The 17,091-nt window shown below is 52.4% G+C and overlaps 1 protein-coding gene across 2 annotated transcripts in view; it reads right to left on the bottom strand.

The window, feature by feature from the left end:
- The window catches only part of LOC148660546 (integrin alpha-M), a 62,400-nt gene that overhangs the window by 44,514 nt on the left and 795 nt on the right, over nucleotides 1–17,091 (bottom strand). The window contains exons 1-2 of one of the 2 annotated variants that reach the window (XM_088634370.1): nucleotides 15,938–16,572; nucleotides 1,745–1,862 (exon numbers count right to left, since the gene is read on the bottom strand). In XM_088634370.1, the coding sequence (XP_088490496.1) occupies nucleotides 1,745–1,862; nucleotides 15,938–15,989 (170 nt within the window). In that variant the 5' untranslated portion in view covers nucleotides 15,990–16,572. Of the gene's footprint in view, nucleotides 1–1,744; nucleotides 1,863–15,937; nucleotides 16,573–17,091 lie in introns of those variants that run through there. The other variant, XM_088634371.1, reaches the window with a different exon arrangement.

Genomic DNA, 17,091 nt, shown 5'->3' with positions numbered 1-17,091 from the left:
CAGATCTGGGGGTGTGGTGGTTCCCCTTGGCAGGATCGTCATCTGGGGCGCTGTTTACGTTCTGGGGGAGGGGCCCACTCTCAGTGGCTGTGGACTCTCAGTGGCTGTGGTCATGGCCCAGAGCCCCTCCCGGGACTTCTCCTTTTTGGTGGAGAAACAGCGAAGACTAATTCCTCAAGCTTCCTGCACCCAGGCAAGTAAGAAGTTCTGTAATCTCTAGAAGCTCTATACGGAGACCTAAAGCCTGAAGACCAGTAGCATGATTAGCATGGCCCCTGTGCACGAAAACGCGGTTCTGGTCCTGAGTCCGGGATGACACGTTTGTGATGTCATTTTCTAAGTCAGTATTACGCCATATTTTATGTCATCCGCTATGTCGTTTGACATGTGAGGAGAACGTGCAAGTAAGCCTTTCATTGTACCCGGGTGCATATGGATGATAAGCCATATCATGGATATGGATGATGAACTTGAAGTTGAACAAATGATTTGATCCTCATGGATGACCACTGACGTGGGAGTATTCTAGAAGCCTTGGGCCTCTGAGAATGTTCCGGAAGCACTGGGCCTCTGAGAATGTTCCGGAAGCACCGGGCTGAGAAAGTTCTAGATGCTTTGCGACGGCCTCTCAAGGCCAGGTCTGTCCTGACACCTCGAGTTCGCCAAACCACGGGAGAGAAACTACAGAAGAGAGCAGGAGAGAGCGGAAGAGAGAGGCAGGGATGCCCTTTCAGCTTTCTGGCACTCCTGACACTTGACCTACTGTGTCTTAGAAGCCGAAAGGCGTCACGGGATGCCTCTCAGAAATGTTTTTTTTTTTCTGCGAAGAAAACCGAACTGAGACGCCCGAGGGGGCGTGTTTTTTTTTAAAAAAAACAACACAAAAAAAAAAACGAAAACGCGGTTCTGGTCCCGAGTCTGGGAGCGGGTTACCCCGCATCCCGAATTCTGGCTGTGACGCTGAGGAAACGCGGACCGGTCGCTGGAAACGGCATCCGCACCTCTCCCGCGCGCCCATCTCGCCTTGATCTCCCGCTCGAGCCCCTTTCAGTCGGCTGGCAGCGACCTCGCAGCGGAGAGCTGAAAGTGTCGGCGCAGCTTAACCTTACATCCTGGGGGGAGGCGGCTGCCGAGAACAGCGGAGAGCTGTTGTTTTTTTTAGCGATGTGCTGCGCAGGGCGTGAAAGCGAAATGCGTTCCGAGTTGACCGCGGGTACCACACACACGCACACCCCAGGCGCTCGACTCTTTGAGGGTGATCACTTTAGCACAGTATTACGTCAATATTACATCATAGTCGGGACACACGCACGGGACAGGACACCAGTCTGTTACAGGACACACACACAGGACAGAACACACATACCTGATAGGACAGCGGTCCATCACAGGACATACATACACACAGGACACCAGTCTGTCACGGGACACACACACAGACCCAGGACAGGACACAAACACTGGAGAGGACACCAGTCCATCATAGGAAACCAATGGACAGGACAGCAGTCTATCACAGGACACACACACACACTGGAGAGGACAACAGCCCATCAGATCTTCTGTTGCTGAAATAAAAACAGGGCCTTCACCTTCATCATGGGAACGCCGTGAGAAATATAATCACCCAATTCCCGTGGGCGAGGACAGTCACCTCAGGAGCATTAGGAAACGTCTAGCTCTCGCAGTGAGCAGTGTCAAGTCCCCAGGGGTGCTGTACGGAGCTGAGATAGGAATAGCTCACCATTTCTCCTGGCCCGCTCCGTATTGGATGGTCTTGTATCCGAAGTAGTCCTGAGAGCTCCCGCTGTAGATGATGGGGCTGGTGGTGTCAATGTTGAAGCCCTCGGAGACTCCGCCCGCTGTCGGACACAAGACAGGTCACATTAGGGAGGGAGCCTATCACAGACTGGGACACCCTGGGGTCCAGGGCAAAACCCGCCGGCCTGACGGTTCTGTCGCCTTTCATGCCACCTCGCCCAGGTGGAGACAAACCCCTCTTTCCTGAAAAGAGCTCGGAAGACTGGCCCGGCCGCTCTGGTCAGGCCTGACAGACGGGAGGACAGGAATTCAAAGCTGAATCCAAACAATCGGGAGTGGTGAGAGTGGAAGAGCCGTTACAACTGAGAACAGGAGGCAGTTCTTTATGCAGAGGGTGGTGGGAGTGGGGCACAAGCTGCCCCAGCCATGCTGTTGAAGCCGATACCCTGACTTCTCTCGAGAAACAGCTGGGATGGGGATATTTTTTTTAACTACCAATCGGGCAGAATGGACAGGGCCAGAACCAAAAACTGGACCTTTGCTTAGAGCAGCAGCAGCAGTCCAGTGCTGAAAGCACCTCTGTCTTCCCTCCTGTGTGTGAAGCCCATTGGCCCCCTTTAAGACGGAAGATATTCTGGACTTGCAGCTCGTTAGAGTTCTTGTCACTGTTATTGTAGGTGTTTACTACTGGGGGGGGATACTGTTATGCACACTGTGATGATTTCTTTCTAAGCAATTTTAAAATGAAAAACCATAGCTCCCAGGTGGCAGGACTGCACTGCGAAATGTTTTCCTAACACCACTGGAGTAAAACTCAGCGTTGCTGTGGCCAGATCTTTCCCGCGTGTTTGATGCATGTACTCTGAAAAGATCAGTGATGGGTCTCCTCTCCGTCTCCTTTAAGAGCTGTGAGCAGAAGTGACGTGTCCAGGAAACTTTAATTCTGTACTCCAAAGGTGTCAGATGAAATCTCTTAGTCAACCACCACCATGACTGTAATGTCTGGGACAAGGGCTTGAAAGACATGTAATTCTTCTCCACTTGTTAATTTCATTATGACTGTCTCTTTAGTTAGTTTTAGTTCTCACACAACCTCTTACTGATCTGATCTCCTGTGATCTCTCTTACTGACATGATCTCACCCATTAATTTTCTATCCACTTCATGCGGTTCAGGTCGGTGGGGCAGCTGGGGTCTATCCCAGCAAGCAACAGGCACAAGGAAGGGTTCACCCTGGACAGGACACCAGTCCATCACAGGACACACACAGACACACAGTCTCACACACTATCACAGGGCACACACACACACACACACACCAGGGCCAGGTCAGGATACTACTGTGCCGCCCATAATTACATAAGATCTCTCAATTCAATCCTATGATTGCGCCATTTAAACTTTTGATTTGGGAAATGAAAGTTTTCTTCTCCCAAGGTGTGTTCTGGGTAGAAATTCAAATAGAATTTCGTGGCGGGGATGGTTCTGACTGGGTGACGCACTATTCTGGGGTTGTGTTAGATATTACGCTTTGCATTCGGACCAGAAAGGTCCAGTTTTGTCTTGTCTGATCACTAAACCTTCTGCCACATGTTTGCAGAATCACCTGGGCGCTTTGTTCCAAATTCCACGAGGGATTGGAGTTTTTCTCAGGTCATACACGCCCCCTGGCCTGGAGAGACGGGGGCACTGTTGACTGCTGGACATTTTCTGCCATCTCAGCCAGGAGCTCTGTGACCAAGGTCCTACTGGTTTAGAGACACAGACTGGTCCAGGCAGTGTCTGCCTGTCTCCACTTCCTAACGGTCCACCCCTTCCAGCTCTTAGAGATGTCGACACTCTTCAAAATGTTTTTCGAATGTCTTCTGACCTGTGATTTTCTGCACCTCTATCCCTGAGTTGTTCTGAAAGCTCCTGGGTTGAGTCTCTGGCTGTAATTCACCACTTAACTGCAGGGTCTTACAGACACAGTTTTACAGTCTTACAGTTTATTCTGAACTCATGAGAAACAGGATATTACTGCACAGACAGAGGCTACTAAACTAACTGTGTGGCTCATTAAGGTGATTTTTACCAAGGCAAAGGATTTGCATGCAATCACGATTCTTACATTTTTATTTTGTATTGATAATTGATTTAATTCTGTTTTTGTTGTTGATGTGTGGGGTCGGTGGTGTTTATCACAAATCCTAATGCTGCTTCGAAGCGCCATGACTGCAGGCTCTAAAGTCACAGGGTGTGAAAACTGTGAGACTCTGAATACCTCTGTAAGACTCTGAACTATAAACACAAAACTGGAAACGCTGGGCTAGAGGAGACTCCTGATGACAACGAAACAGCAGCAGGAGAGTCATTTCCATGTTTCCAGACTGAAATCTAGGATCTCACAGACCTGTTCAGCCTCCCCATTAAATGGTAAATTGATATCAGCCGCAATGCAAAGCAGACCTTCATGGTGCTTGTCTCTGCTGAGCCTGGGCCCTTCTGTCTAGAAGCACAAACCTGTCTTCATTCAGCTGAAGAGAATAACAGGGTCTTTCATATTCACAGCCACCCGATTTCTGTCACAGGGTGTGAAAACTCTGCCAGGTGCTGAGTATTTCTGCAAGGCTCTGAGTGTCTGCACCAGCAGCCTCGCCGTTCAGCGGGTCGAAGCAGAAGGAGAGGGACAGGTGAGGAACAGAAAGAGACATTCTAGAGGCTCAAGTTCGGGCTGCAGACCTGAGTGAGGTGGCAGCTGTGTTCAGTCTCAAAATGTAATGAATTATTAATTCCTTTCTTATAGAGCGCTCTTTGGGACACTTTACAGGTAATGGGGACTCCCCTCCACCACCACCAGTGTGCAGCCCCACCTGGATGATGCTCCAGTCTGCTCACACACACACCAGCTCTCAGTGGGGAGGAGAGCATAGTGATGAAGCCAATTCAGAGAGGGGGGTTATTAGGAGGACATGACTGGTAAAGGACAGGGGGAAACTTGGCCAGGACTCTGGGGTAACACCCCTATTTTTTTTTTTAAACAACCTGGGTTTTTTAATGACCACAGAGAGTCAGGACCTCAGGTTTATGTCTCGTCCAAACGACAGCACCTTTTTACAGTATAGTGCCCCAGTCACTATACTGGAACATTAGGACCCACCCAGACTGCAGGGTGATGTAGCTGCTAAGGGTTAGCTCAGCATCATGCACATGGAATGTGTAAATTTATTTAGACTGATCTTCTGAGTGTTTATTGAGAATACGAGGCTATTCTATCAGCCAAGATGAAAAGGGGTTTTAAAGAAATATATTTATCTTTATTACTCCCCTGCATACTGCATGTCTTTTTATAGCAAGGGCGTACGCAAGACCATTACTTAGAATCAGGCGCGTCGGGTGGTGAAGATCCTGTCTAGAGAGAGCCTATCACAGGAAATCTACTGCAATTTGGAAATCACATCGTGTTCAAGTGTATTCCACTTCATAACGTTTGCTCTGTATGCTCTGACACACGGAGCCAGGGTTAGAGCAGGCTGTCGCCTCGTCAGACCTGCAGCGTGAGTTATAGCTGGAGATGGAGGTGGAGAGCAGAGAGGGGTTTGTTTTTGTGTTTGCAGTTTCACATCTCTTCCGAAACAAAGACATTTCAGTTTCCCACTATGACACAGTGGCGTTGGCTGAGTCAGGGAGGGGTGAGTCACCCTCTTCACCTCCTTGGTGAATCATCCTTAACTGATCAATGACCTCTGATTTCGTATGTATCAGACTCACTGGACTGGGGCTGGAGCCCCTCTGATTGAGGGGGACCTATTAAGTCTCATGGGACTCGGCCTCACAGCTACTTAACACACTCCAGGTCCACAACATCACACTGAGAGAAGATCGCTTTCAATAATCACTTTATACAATATCGGCTCATGGGGGTGACCGAGTCTATCCCAGCAAGCAATGGGCACAAGGCAGGATACACCCTGGATGGGACACCAGTCAATTGCAGGGTACAAACACACACTTAGGCCAGGGCCAGTCTTCCCAGAAGCCCTTTAACCTACCAGCTCTGGACTGTGGGAAGAAAATGGAGCACCCTGAAGAAACCCACACAAACATGGAGAGAACATGCAAACTCCACACAGACAGTACTCCTGAAATTGAACTCAAAAACCCAGCACTGAGAGCACCGAGAGGCAGCACTGTGTTTTTCCTTATATGCATTTGTCTCTGAAATTGGGGCCACTTCCACCTTTTTAGGGGACACAAAGCAACCAAACAGGTCGTAGCAATCGGACTCTGAAGCACTTGTCTGAACGAACACAGAAAACTCAGGCCTCACAAAGGCGGCGGACAGGTTAACTCAAGAGCCCGACAACAAAAATGGCGGACGGACTTGAAGCCCACTGGACACTACAGGATTAAGATCAGAGCAAACGGACGCAGGACCACAGTTTCCTCCCCCCACCCCTCTAGTCGAATTTCTCCAACAGCCGGTGTTGTTTCCCTAACCTCAGAGACAGCCCAAACGGACATTCACGGACAGCGGGAATAAGAAAACCGTTATCCAGAACTAGCGAGCTCTTCCGAGAACAGCAGACCTCAGCTTTCGTCACGCTCCGAGCTCTACTGATACAAAAAGGAGATCAGGTAAGATATAAATATAGTTGCGTCCCCTTGGAAACGTCCCCACAACATTCAACGTTCCTGGGACGGCGGGTTTTGTTTTGTTGTTTTTTTTTGTGCGCGGGAGTGCCGAGTGGCGACGGCAGGACGGCGGTGTTTCTGCAGCTGTGACAAACAGGGCCGCCGCGGTGCCGTTCCACGCGTCTCCCCCACGGCCCCGTCTGCACCGAGGCGGCTGCAGGTGTCGCGGCCATGTGCGCCCGCGTCCTGAAGTCGAGTGTCAGATCTCTCGCCTTACCGTTGAGCAACCGCGAAACAAGTTACCCAACCTTCGCTCGAAGAAATGAGGGAGATGCTGTTTTTTTTTTGCTGTTTTCTTTTTGATAAGCCGTGGAAAATATGCGCTGTGTTTTTTTTTAATATATATATAGAACTATTCATTCTACGAAGCTAGGGTGTGATTTCTGTGGTGTGTTGTGCTCTTCGCGCAATGGCTGTAAATATCACACATCGCACGCACCCCCCCCCCGGCAGCTGCAAAGCGGCGCTGCCTGCGTGACTCGCGTCTGAACACCACGCTGCTTTCTCAGGGGATCTCCAGACCTGTTCTCGGGTGCTCCAAGAGTTCAGGTGAGGCCCCCTTTCACATTGCGAGCCCCCCCCTCATTATTTCGGGTAGATGGGGTGAAAAATATTTTAAAGTAACGAATGGCATGATCGGAAGTTTCAGGCGGCCATTTTGAAACTCCTAAAGAAGGGTCGATTCAGTGCTGAAAGGGGGGATGTTTTTTCACAAGTTTCGAGTTTTTTTGACTTGAGTCAAGAGTCACAGTATATGGTAAAAGGTCCAAATTCGCCTCAAGTCGAGAAACACAGCCAGAGGGTTAAAGTGGGGGACCATCCCCCCTTGGCTGAGGCTCGGGCCTCATGCCTCCCCTCGCAGGGCCTGTCTGTTCTCAGTCTTGCAGAGGGTCCCTGGCTTCAGTCACCAGCGCTCAGCTCGATTCCACCGGTCAAGTGGCCGGGGGGGTCTGATCGCTGCTCGAGCAGATACAGTTTGGCTGGGTGTGACCGTCGCAGTTCCACGCGGGCTTGTGCCCTCACTCCCCTACCCCGCCGCTCTGTCCCGCGACACCTGGGGCACGAACCCGGGTCTACAAGGAACCAGCCAGGTGAGCTAAAGGAGACCTCCCTCAGCCCAGGTCCCTGCTACGCGCAGGGAGAGCGATGATGTCACCTTGCCAGAACTGGCTCCACTACATGGGTTCTCGGGTGTCCTGGGACATTGCACAAAGCTTCAGATGCGTATGGATTTGGTCTCTAGAGAGAGAGGGTAAACACACGAGGCATGACACCCCTCAAGAATTAAGCGTGCCGAGAATTTTTTAGGTGTCACGGTGGTGTACAGTACGTGGTGAGCCTGGCAGGGCTGGGGTGCTGGGTTCAATTCCAGACCCGGGGTGCTGTCTTGTGTGGAGTTTGCGTGCTCCCCCTGTGTTTGTGTGGGGTTCCTGTGTGTCATACCGTGAAACTCCTCCCAGGCTTGGGGTTGTGAGTAAGGTGGAGTGCTCTCTTGAGATGAGCGGCCGGCCGAGAGGAGAGTTTCCCCTGAAGTCTGTGCTGTGCGCGGCGGGGCTGTTTCTCAGTCTCATGCAGACGTCAGATCGAGGAGGAGGAACAGGGCAGAAGTGCAAACGAATGAGTCCCCCCCGAGTCTGGGAATTCCAGGTACGCCTTTTCGAAGTTCCTGCCACAGTATCAGTGTTCATGAGTACTTGGAGAATAACAGTTCATTGGAGGTTTCATTTCACACCTCTCTACACCTATCCTGACTTCACACCTCTTGATTGGCCTCTCTGTCCCCTGCTCCCGCCCCTCGCTCCTCCTCTCTCCCAGCCTTTGTTCTCCCACTACATTACCTTTGCCTACTGCCTTGTCTCTCTCACACCTGAAGAAGAAACGTTGTGTTTTCTTTCTTCTTTTTTTTCAGCATGGAATAAACCTATTACTTGTTCCCTTGGAGAATAAGGACAGTGTGTTATCAAGTTTCTCAGCCTCCACCATCAAGGGAACAAGCTGCCCAGCCATGTTGTTGAAGCTGATACTCTGGCTTCTCTCACGAAACAGCTGGATGAGATCCTGCAGTCAGGACAGGAGGCTCTATTTTACACACAGAGTGGTGGGAGTGGGGAACATGCGGCCCAGCCGTGTTGTGGAAGCCGATACCCTGGCTTCTCTCACGAAACAGCTGGATGAGCTCCTCTAGCCAGAACAGGAGGCTTTGCTTTACACACAGGGTGGTGGGAGTGTGGAACAAGCTGCCCAGCCATGTTGTTAAAGCTGATACTCTGACTTCTCTCAAGAAACAGCTGGATGAGATCCTCCAGTCAGAACAGGGGGCTCTGCTTTACACACAGGGTAGTGGGAGCATATGTAATGTCTGCCTTATTGGCAGATGTGGCAATAAGGCTCTTAAGGAGATGGATTCCCATTTCCCTTGTATCTGTCAAACCTGCACATCAGCGGCCTTTTAAAGTTAGTGAGAACTGGAAGAACTCCCCAAAGAAATGGTGGCATTCTGGGGGCTAGCGGGCGCTATCCGGCCTGCGTGCATCGTCAGGGTTCCTGCCCAGCGGAGGGCAGTGTGGGAAGAAGGGCCTGAGAACGAGGCCCGAACAGCAGAGGTGTCAGCGCCTCAGCCAGGAATAGCTTCTGGGGAACTCGTGGTGGGACCCAACCCTTGAGGCCTCGGACACTTACCAGAAGCAGGCACCTAAAAATAAAACAGGCCGCCAGCCTGACACTTGAGCAGAAACTTAGCTCTGCGCATAGGCCTAAGGCAGAGACTGCAACGTTCCTGGTGAAACAAGGGAGGATTGGTGAAGCCCTGCACCAGTTTGCGCTGATCTCTGCCGACAGCATCACCCTTTAGATAATTTGTCTCAGGTTCATTCTAGCTCTTACTCTAGGTGCTGCTATCCCACTGCTGAAACGGGCTCGTGCCCTCCGCCACCTGTTTCGGCCCGCAGCACCTGGGGCGCGAACCTGGGTCTCCGGCGTAAAGCAACAGGGAACCAGCCGCATGAAGGAGACCTCCCTCAGCAGCTGAAGTCCCGTATCCGAACTAGCTCCGCTACATACACAAAAGGTGGGGGGAGTGGGGAACACGCTGCCCAGCCATGTTGTGGAAGCCGATGCCCTGGCTTCTCTCAAGGAACAGCTGGATGAGATCCTGCAGTCAGGACAGGAGGCTCTACTTTACACACAGAGTGGTGGGAGTGGGGAACAAGCTGCCCAGCCATGTTGTTGGAGCCGATGCCCCCCGTTTGTAACCTTTCTGTTGTTAGGGGCTAAGCAGTCCTCTAAGCGGTGAATCAAACAACCATCTGCCTGTACGTCTGTGGGTCAGTGCGGCAATTAAGGGGTGTGGCAGTCAGCCAATCGGTACGTCAGTTTCCGTGGTTCAGGGTGTCTGTCTGTCAGTCGGGGGTGAGGAAATTCGCCAGCGAATTTTGTCGCTCGCTGAAGCAGTGAGTCAGTGTCCTGACTGGGTTGGCGAGTCAGTCGGTCCATCAATCAGCGCGTCTGCTGGTGAGGCAACGAGTACATGAGTGAGTCAGGCAGAGAATCACTGCCTCAACACAGCCATCCTGGCAGAGAGTCTTCAGCGCGGCAGGAGAGACTGACGTACACAGGGCCCGCGCCAACGCATGCCCAAGACACGCAGACACACCCAGAAACCAACTGACGAGGCCGGGGAGGAAGAGGGGGCAGCCCCAGGGTGGGGTCCGGTCAGGGACCGGTCAGGGTCCAGGGTGAAGCAGACACGTGCCCTATTGAGGGGAAAACGCCAAAGAACAGCCGATGCTGCAGTCTCCATCTCCAAGGAAATCACGCCTCAGATTCAGATCCACAGTGGGAGAATAATACTTTAGTTCTAACATATATCGGTTATTATTAACTACTGGAATTAGAATGAAGACATTAGTAGGGAGGGCAGCACAGTGGGGCAGCGCTAGGCCTGGGGGTGCTGTCTGTGTGGAGTTTACATGTTCTCCCCCGGCTTGTGTGAGTGTCCTCCCACAGTCCAAGGGCATGCTGGGAGGTGAATTGTCTTCTGGGAAGGTTGGCCCTGGTGTGAGTGTGTGTGTCTGTCTGCCCTGTGATGGTCTGGCAACCTGCCCAGGGTGTACCCTGAACTGTGCTCATCGCTTGTGGACATAGACTCCGGCTCTCCTGCGACCCCGTACTGGATAAAAGATCTAGAGCAGTAAGGTCACTGGTTCAGTGAATTGAAGTGGAGCGTGGTGCCCAAGCGTTCATAGCGATGTCACTTTTAGACATGTGACCCTCCTGGTGCTGTGTGAGACAGGAGAGTGTGATCCTGCTGGTGCTGTGAGACAGGAGAGTGTGGGACAGGAGAGTGTGACCCTGCTGGTGCTGTGAGACAGGAGAGTGTGAGAGAGGGGAGTGTGACCCTGCTGGTGCTGTGAGACAGGTGAGTGTGACCCTGCTGGTGCTGTGAGACAGGAGAGTGTGAGAGAGGGGAGTGTGACCCTGCTGGTGCTGTGAGACAGGTGAGTGTGAGAGAGGGGAGTGTGACCCTGCTGGTGCTGTGAGACAGGTGAGTGTGACCCTGCTGGTGCTGTGAGACAGGAGAGTGTGAGAGAGGGGAGTGTGACCCTGCTGGTGCTGTGAGACAGGTGAGTGTGACCCTGCTGGTGCTGTGAGACAGGAGAGTGTGAGAGAGGGGAGTGTGACCCTGCTGGTGCTGTGAGACAGGAGAGTGTGACCCTGCTGGTGCTGTGTGAGACAGCTGAGTGTGACCCTGTTGGTGCTGTGTGAGACAGCTGAGTTAAGTTAAGTTAAGTGACTCAGTAGCAGTCAGGGGCACTTGTGGCTCCAAGAGTATTTCCAGTGATCTCTACCTTAATCAGCTGCACAAATCACATCGTTTTGTTCAGAGGGAAGTCAGAGAATCCCTCAGTAATAAACACGCACAACAGGACAGGAGACACAGCCATGGAGAGCAGAAAAAAGAGAAATCCTTAGTAATAAACACAGTAACAGGACAGGAGACAGAGAGGAGAGACAACAGAGAATCCCTCAATAACAAGCACACATGACAGAACAGAAGACACAGCGAGAGAGAGGAGAAAACATGGAAACATTCAGTCATAAACACACAACAAGACAGGAGACAGGTGTTAGATTAACGGTTTTATCTTGAGGCAGGCGAGGCGGTAGCGGAAGCACTGAGCTCCGGTCTGCCCCCTTCAACTGCTTTGCATGTTATGGCCCTCTGTTTCGGCAAGCGTGTCACTGAAACTCCTCAGGGATCCAGTCCCTGACTTCCACCGGCGGAACCGCACCGCATCGCCAAGAGCGGCCGTCTTTCTTGACGAGAGACGGGCGGCCGGCACGCCTTCCCCGGGCCAGACACGCCAGGGGGCAAACACGGTGAAACCACGGCCTGTCTACCCCCCGCAAGTCTGAAAATGAGTCCGCGGCAGGTGGTGAAAGATAAAAATCCACATTCCTCTCTTTCTCTCTCTGTCCCGGAATTAACCCACATAGGAGTATCTGTGTGCAACTCGAGCCGGGATCGGACACCCAGTCCGAACCACAACTCGGTCACGCATGAGCCGAGCGGCGCGGCCAAGAAATCCGACCTCTCGCAACACAGCGGCGACCCACTTTCCGCGGAGCCACGCCCCCCCCGCGCAAACCGACCGCGGGCACGAGCTGCGCCGGCCCACGCAGCCCCTCCGCCGCCTGGAGCCTCAGCTCGCGAGCCTGCCGCATGGCGCTTTTCCTCTGCGCCCCGCTAGCGGAGGCGGAAGAAATAAGAGCACAGAACCACTGAACTGTTTAAGAAAAAGAACTCGAAAGGACAAAGAGGAGTGTAAAAACATAAAGCTGACAGACCAGAGGAGCCATTCCGCCCGTCTGGCCCGAGTGGTAGCTAATTCATGTCTTGAGAGAAGTCAGGGTATCGGCTTGAACAACGTGGCTGGGCCGCTTGTTCCACACCCCCACCACCCTTTGTGTAAAGCAGTGTCCCCTGTCCTGACTGGAGGATCTCAACGAGCTGTTTCTTGAGAGAGGTCAGGGTATCGGTTTCAACAACATGACTGGGCCCCTTGTTCCACACTCCCACCACCCTGTGTGTAAAGTAGTGTCTCCTGTTCTCTGTTTTAAATGCACTTCCGCAGCTTCTTTGCCATTTTACAAGATTTGAAAGTTGCTATTCCTCTTCGGGGATAAAGAACATGATGTCCTCTTAATTTGTACGCTCAGCCCTACTTCTTTTAGCACGCGCACAACTGTCCAGTTTTTAACGTGCCGAAAATGGACGCAGAAAGAGGCGCGCAGTTTTATTCTCAACCACCTAGTTTCCTGTGGTTCAGCAGCCCGGCTGGAGGAGGAGGCTGAGGGCAGGCAGCACTGTGAGCCGCTCCCCGCTGGGGAGCAGGGTTGTGCGTTAAGCTTGGTGCGATGAGGTCATTCCCAGCGGGGTCAGCAGAGGTCAAATTCCCCCCCCCCCATTGCCCCCACTCAATCTGGGCTCCCGGCCAGCCACCTCCCGGTCTAATTAGCCCTCGTCAAGGGTGGACAGCCCCTACTCCTGCCCCAGTAGATACTTTCTAGCATGCCACAGAGAGACGACACCCAGCACGCGCGTGACATGCACTCTCTGTTTTTCTGATCACGCACTCTGTCACATCTGCACGCCTTCACCGACCAGAGAGCTGCTTCTGACAGGAATTTCTACAGCTCTACATCGCTGGCCAGTGGGTGTGATCAAGGCCCCCACTTCACAGGCACTGCCGGGTGAAACCAAACTCAAGCTCTCGAGCGAGGAGCTGCAGCTCTCTTAAGATATTGCTTTTTTTTTTAAAAAGCAGCAATCAGCATCGCCATGCTGGGGCCCTGGCTTCAGTTCCTGGGGTGCCGTCTGTGTGGAGTTTGCACGTTCACTCCAGGTTGACACGCGTTTCCTCTGGGTGCGCCCGTTTTCACACTACACAGAAATGCCGGTGGGTTCACTGACTTCTGGGAAGCTGTCCCTGGTGTGCGTGGGTCTGCCCTGCCATGGACTGGTGTCCTGCCCAGGGTTTGCCTTGCCTTTGTGCCCATTGCTTGCTGGGATAGGCTCCAGCTCCCCCGCAACCCTGAACTGGATGAGGCGACTGGAGGCTGGAAGGAAGCGCGCTGCGTCACCCCCCACAGCATGAAGTGCAGATACACACAGATAGCACGAAGGACATGGTGTCATGCAAACCTTGAAAACAATAGTTGCAGCTCTTCCCTCTAGCTATCATCTGATCTCCTCTGTTTCTCTTTATCAGCGCGGCTCGTGGTCAACCACCTCTTTAGTACAGAACTGGTAAGAGCTCCTCTATCTGGGGTGACAGCAAATTCTGCTGCTGAGCTCTGGATCTCCAGTGCTGATTGGAGATTTTATTTCCGATCGCAGTCCCTAGTTTCAAAACTACCCAACTTCACCGACATCGGGGAAGAACTCGAAGCTTCTTTCCTGAAGCGGCTCGGACTGGTTTCTGCCTCGACAGCTCTTACTGCTCGATCAGTCGATCGTGAGCGGACGCGGATGAGTGCGACGCGATCCGACGGGCCCACGGAGGTGACAGGCCAGTACAGGGCTGACACTAATGACACATCCCGCTTGGTCTGTTAGAAGCCGAAAGCAGGTCTAAAAGAAAAACCTCCCAATCAATTCGTGATTCAGATCTCGGCCGGAGCCACGGAGGGGCCTTTTTCCCAGGATCGGGCTCGGGAAACCCTGCTCTGGCTTGTCCTGGTCCCGATGGAGCCGTCTGTCTCCTGGTGTTTGGTCCAGCGCAGCTTCGTTAGGAAGGCCTCACTGAGGGCTTGTGGGTATTTGGCCAAGGTGTCTGAATTGGCAGGTCACAGATGAGCACGGACCCCGTGCCCTGGGATTCAGACCTCGTCCCTCTTCGGTTTGCTGGGGTAGGATTCGGCCAAGGCTAGGACCCCATGTTTTGAAACGCGCTCCCCACAATCTCGCACAAACTCAGCCACGGACAAGACTCGTTATGGGAACGTTTTCGCCGGAGTCTCCCACCTCTCTCCGTCATTCCCGGCTGCTCCTGTCTCCAATGGATGAGCAGTGGACGTGTTTAAAAGCAGCAGGGGGGCACCTGTTCTGAACCTGACGTGAAACCAGCTCTGTCCGCTGCTTGTATCAGAAAGGAGACGCAGAGAGGAGATCGTTCCTGTCACTAAACCCCGAGGGCAGAAACCCGCAGCCCATTTAGAGCTCATCTGGACTCCAGCCCAGACGGAAGGGGCGCAGATCCAGTTTCAGGGGTGGCCCACAAACAACTGCGTGCGCAGAGCAGGGCAACAGTGAGAGAGAGTGAGAGAGAGAGAGCCATTGTTCTGCTTTCTTGACCAGATAGTTCTCTCTTCCTCTGCATCCATCGTCACTGCTGAAATAGGGGCTTTTAATGTAACCCACAACACACTTTAAACACACTGATCACAAGGCAGCTACAGCAGATGCCTGGTGTCTCCAAACCCACGGAGACCACAGCTCTCTGCTTAGAGGTCTTTAATTAGAAGTGGCTCGGACTGATTTCTGCCTCGACAGCTCTTACTGCTTGATCAGTCGATCGTGAGCGGACGCAGATGAGTGCGACGCGATCCGATGGGCCCACGGAGGTGACAGGCCAGTACAGGGCTGACGCTAATGACAAATCCTGCTTGGTCTGTTAGAAGCTGAAAGCAGGTCTAAAACAAAAACCTCTGCTCTGGCTTGTCCTGGTCAGAATTGGCAGGACGGGTTACAGATGAGCACAGACCCTGTGCCCTAGATTTTAAACCTCAGAGAGAGAGAGAGAAAGATCCATTGTTCTGCTTTCTTGACCAGATAGTTCTCTCTTCCTCTGCATCCATCGTCACTGCTGAAATAGGGGCTTTTAATGTAACCCACAACACACTTTAAACACACTGATCACAAGGCAGCTACAGCAGATGCCTGGTGTCTCCAAACCCACAGAGACCACAGCTCTCTGCTTAGAGGTCTTTAATTAGAGGTAGAATAACAGAACAAATGGCGGTCAGTGCAGGAAAAAGAGAGACAGCGCCAGATGTTGGCTGAAAACCCCATTGTTCCACACTCCCACCACTCTCTGTGTAACATACTGTCTCCTGTACTGATCCCTGTATCTCACCCAGCTGTCTCTTGAGAGAAGTCAGGGTATTCAACAACATGGCTGGGCAGGTTGTTCCATACTCCCACCACCCTCCTGTTCTCAGTTTTAAATGCTAGACATCCCACTTGTGTCCCCTGCTTAACTGTATTACAGAACTCTCAGTGCTGGATGCAGCGCACAGACAGGTCCCATGGTTTACACACCACTCCTCATTGAATCGAGATGCAAATGCGACACTAAATTCGACAGCTCACAGCGGACATGAGTGTTGACTTCTGGAAACTGTTTGCAGAGGAACTGCAGGCATGTACTGTATTACGCTATTTCCATAGATATCAGCACAGAACCGTTTTACAGAAACCTTGAGATTCCTGTGATCTGACCTGATCCAAGAGGATGCCCCCCTCCTCCTCCTCCACGCCCGGATTGAGACATCGGTCAGACTCCGGTCTGTTTCCATCCACACAGCTGGGCACTTTGCTGGAATGCGGGCTGCTTTTTCCAGAGTCAGACAGCAATGACCCCCCTAAGGATCTGAACCCCAAACCTTCATGGTCCAAGTCTAGACCCCTGACCACTCCTCCACACTGCAGTGGGACCTGTCTCAGCTGCCTCTGGGACCGGTCGCAATTGCGTGTGGGTTTTCCACAGCTCCAGTTCCCACTGATGGCCAGTTTCACTGTTTTACAGCGGGTTTTCCACAGCTCCAGTTCCCACCGATGGCCAGTTTCACTGTTTTACAGCGGGTTTTCCACAGCTCCGGTTCCCACTGATGGCCGGTTGCCGTGTTTTACGATGCACTGCTCGCTACAATCCTCATCTCCTTTGCTTGGGCCAAGAACCGCTCTGAGGGAAATCTTAGCTGGAGAGTATTCCTACTGAGATTTGGCAAAGCCAGGAGTGGGGTCCTGCGCACCCCTGTGCACCCAGGGACGCCCTCTGGCCTGCCAGGAACACTGCGCACTTTGAGAAGAACCCCTCGCGCATCTGGGGTCTCTGGGCCTCATGTGCACGTGTGTGATAAACGCGCAGCAAGTCGTGAGAAGAGCTTGTTCTTCAAGGATTAGGCAATTCACAGAGCCTGCTTTTTCAGAAAAACACAGTACTATTACACAGGGTGGCAAGAGGGTGGTTTCCTGTTCACGTTTCTTTAAAAAAAATACCCCACTATTACAGCTTACATCCTACTTTCTGTTCAAGTAACATGTCTCTTGTGTGCAGATGCTGAATTCAGTTTCTGAGCTGCTGGGGGTTCTTGGTTCTACAAGTTCTGAGAAAGTTGCTTGGAACCAGACTTTGGGGTCGGAGTGGACCCACATCAGAGACTGACACTGCGACACCGCGCGCCTCATCTGCAGAAGGGCAACATGCCTGCCTTGCACTAAGGATGTGCGGCTACTTTTCAGGGGTGGGCTGACGAGCCCCCAGTCCCTGGGCAGACTGGGTACCGGTAAGCGAACAGCTGAACGAGTGGCCCCAGATCTGGGGAGCGTACCGTGTTTCGGCTGAGATCTCCCCTGGCCCCACATTTCAGACC

This window comes from Lepisosteus platostomus, chromosome 6 (assembly GCF_059453375.1).
Source record: "Lepisosteus platostomus isolate fLepPlt1 chromosome 6, fLepPlt1.hap1, whole genome shotgun sequence".
Classification (NCBI taxonomy): domain Eukaryota; kingdom Metazoa; phylum Chordata; class Actinopteri; order Semionotiformes; family Lepisosteidae; genus Lepisosteus; species Lepisosteus platostomus.
This window is presented reverse-complemented; position numbering and strand designations above follow the sequence as displayed.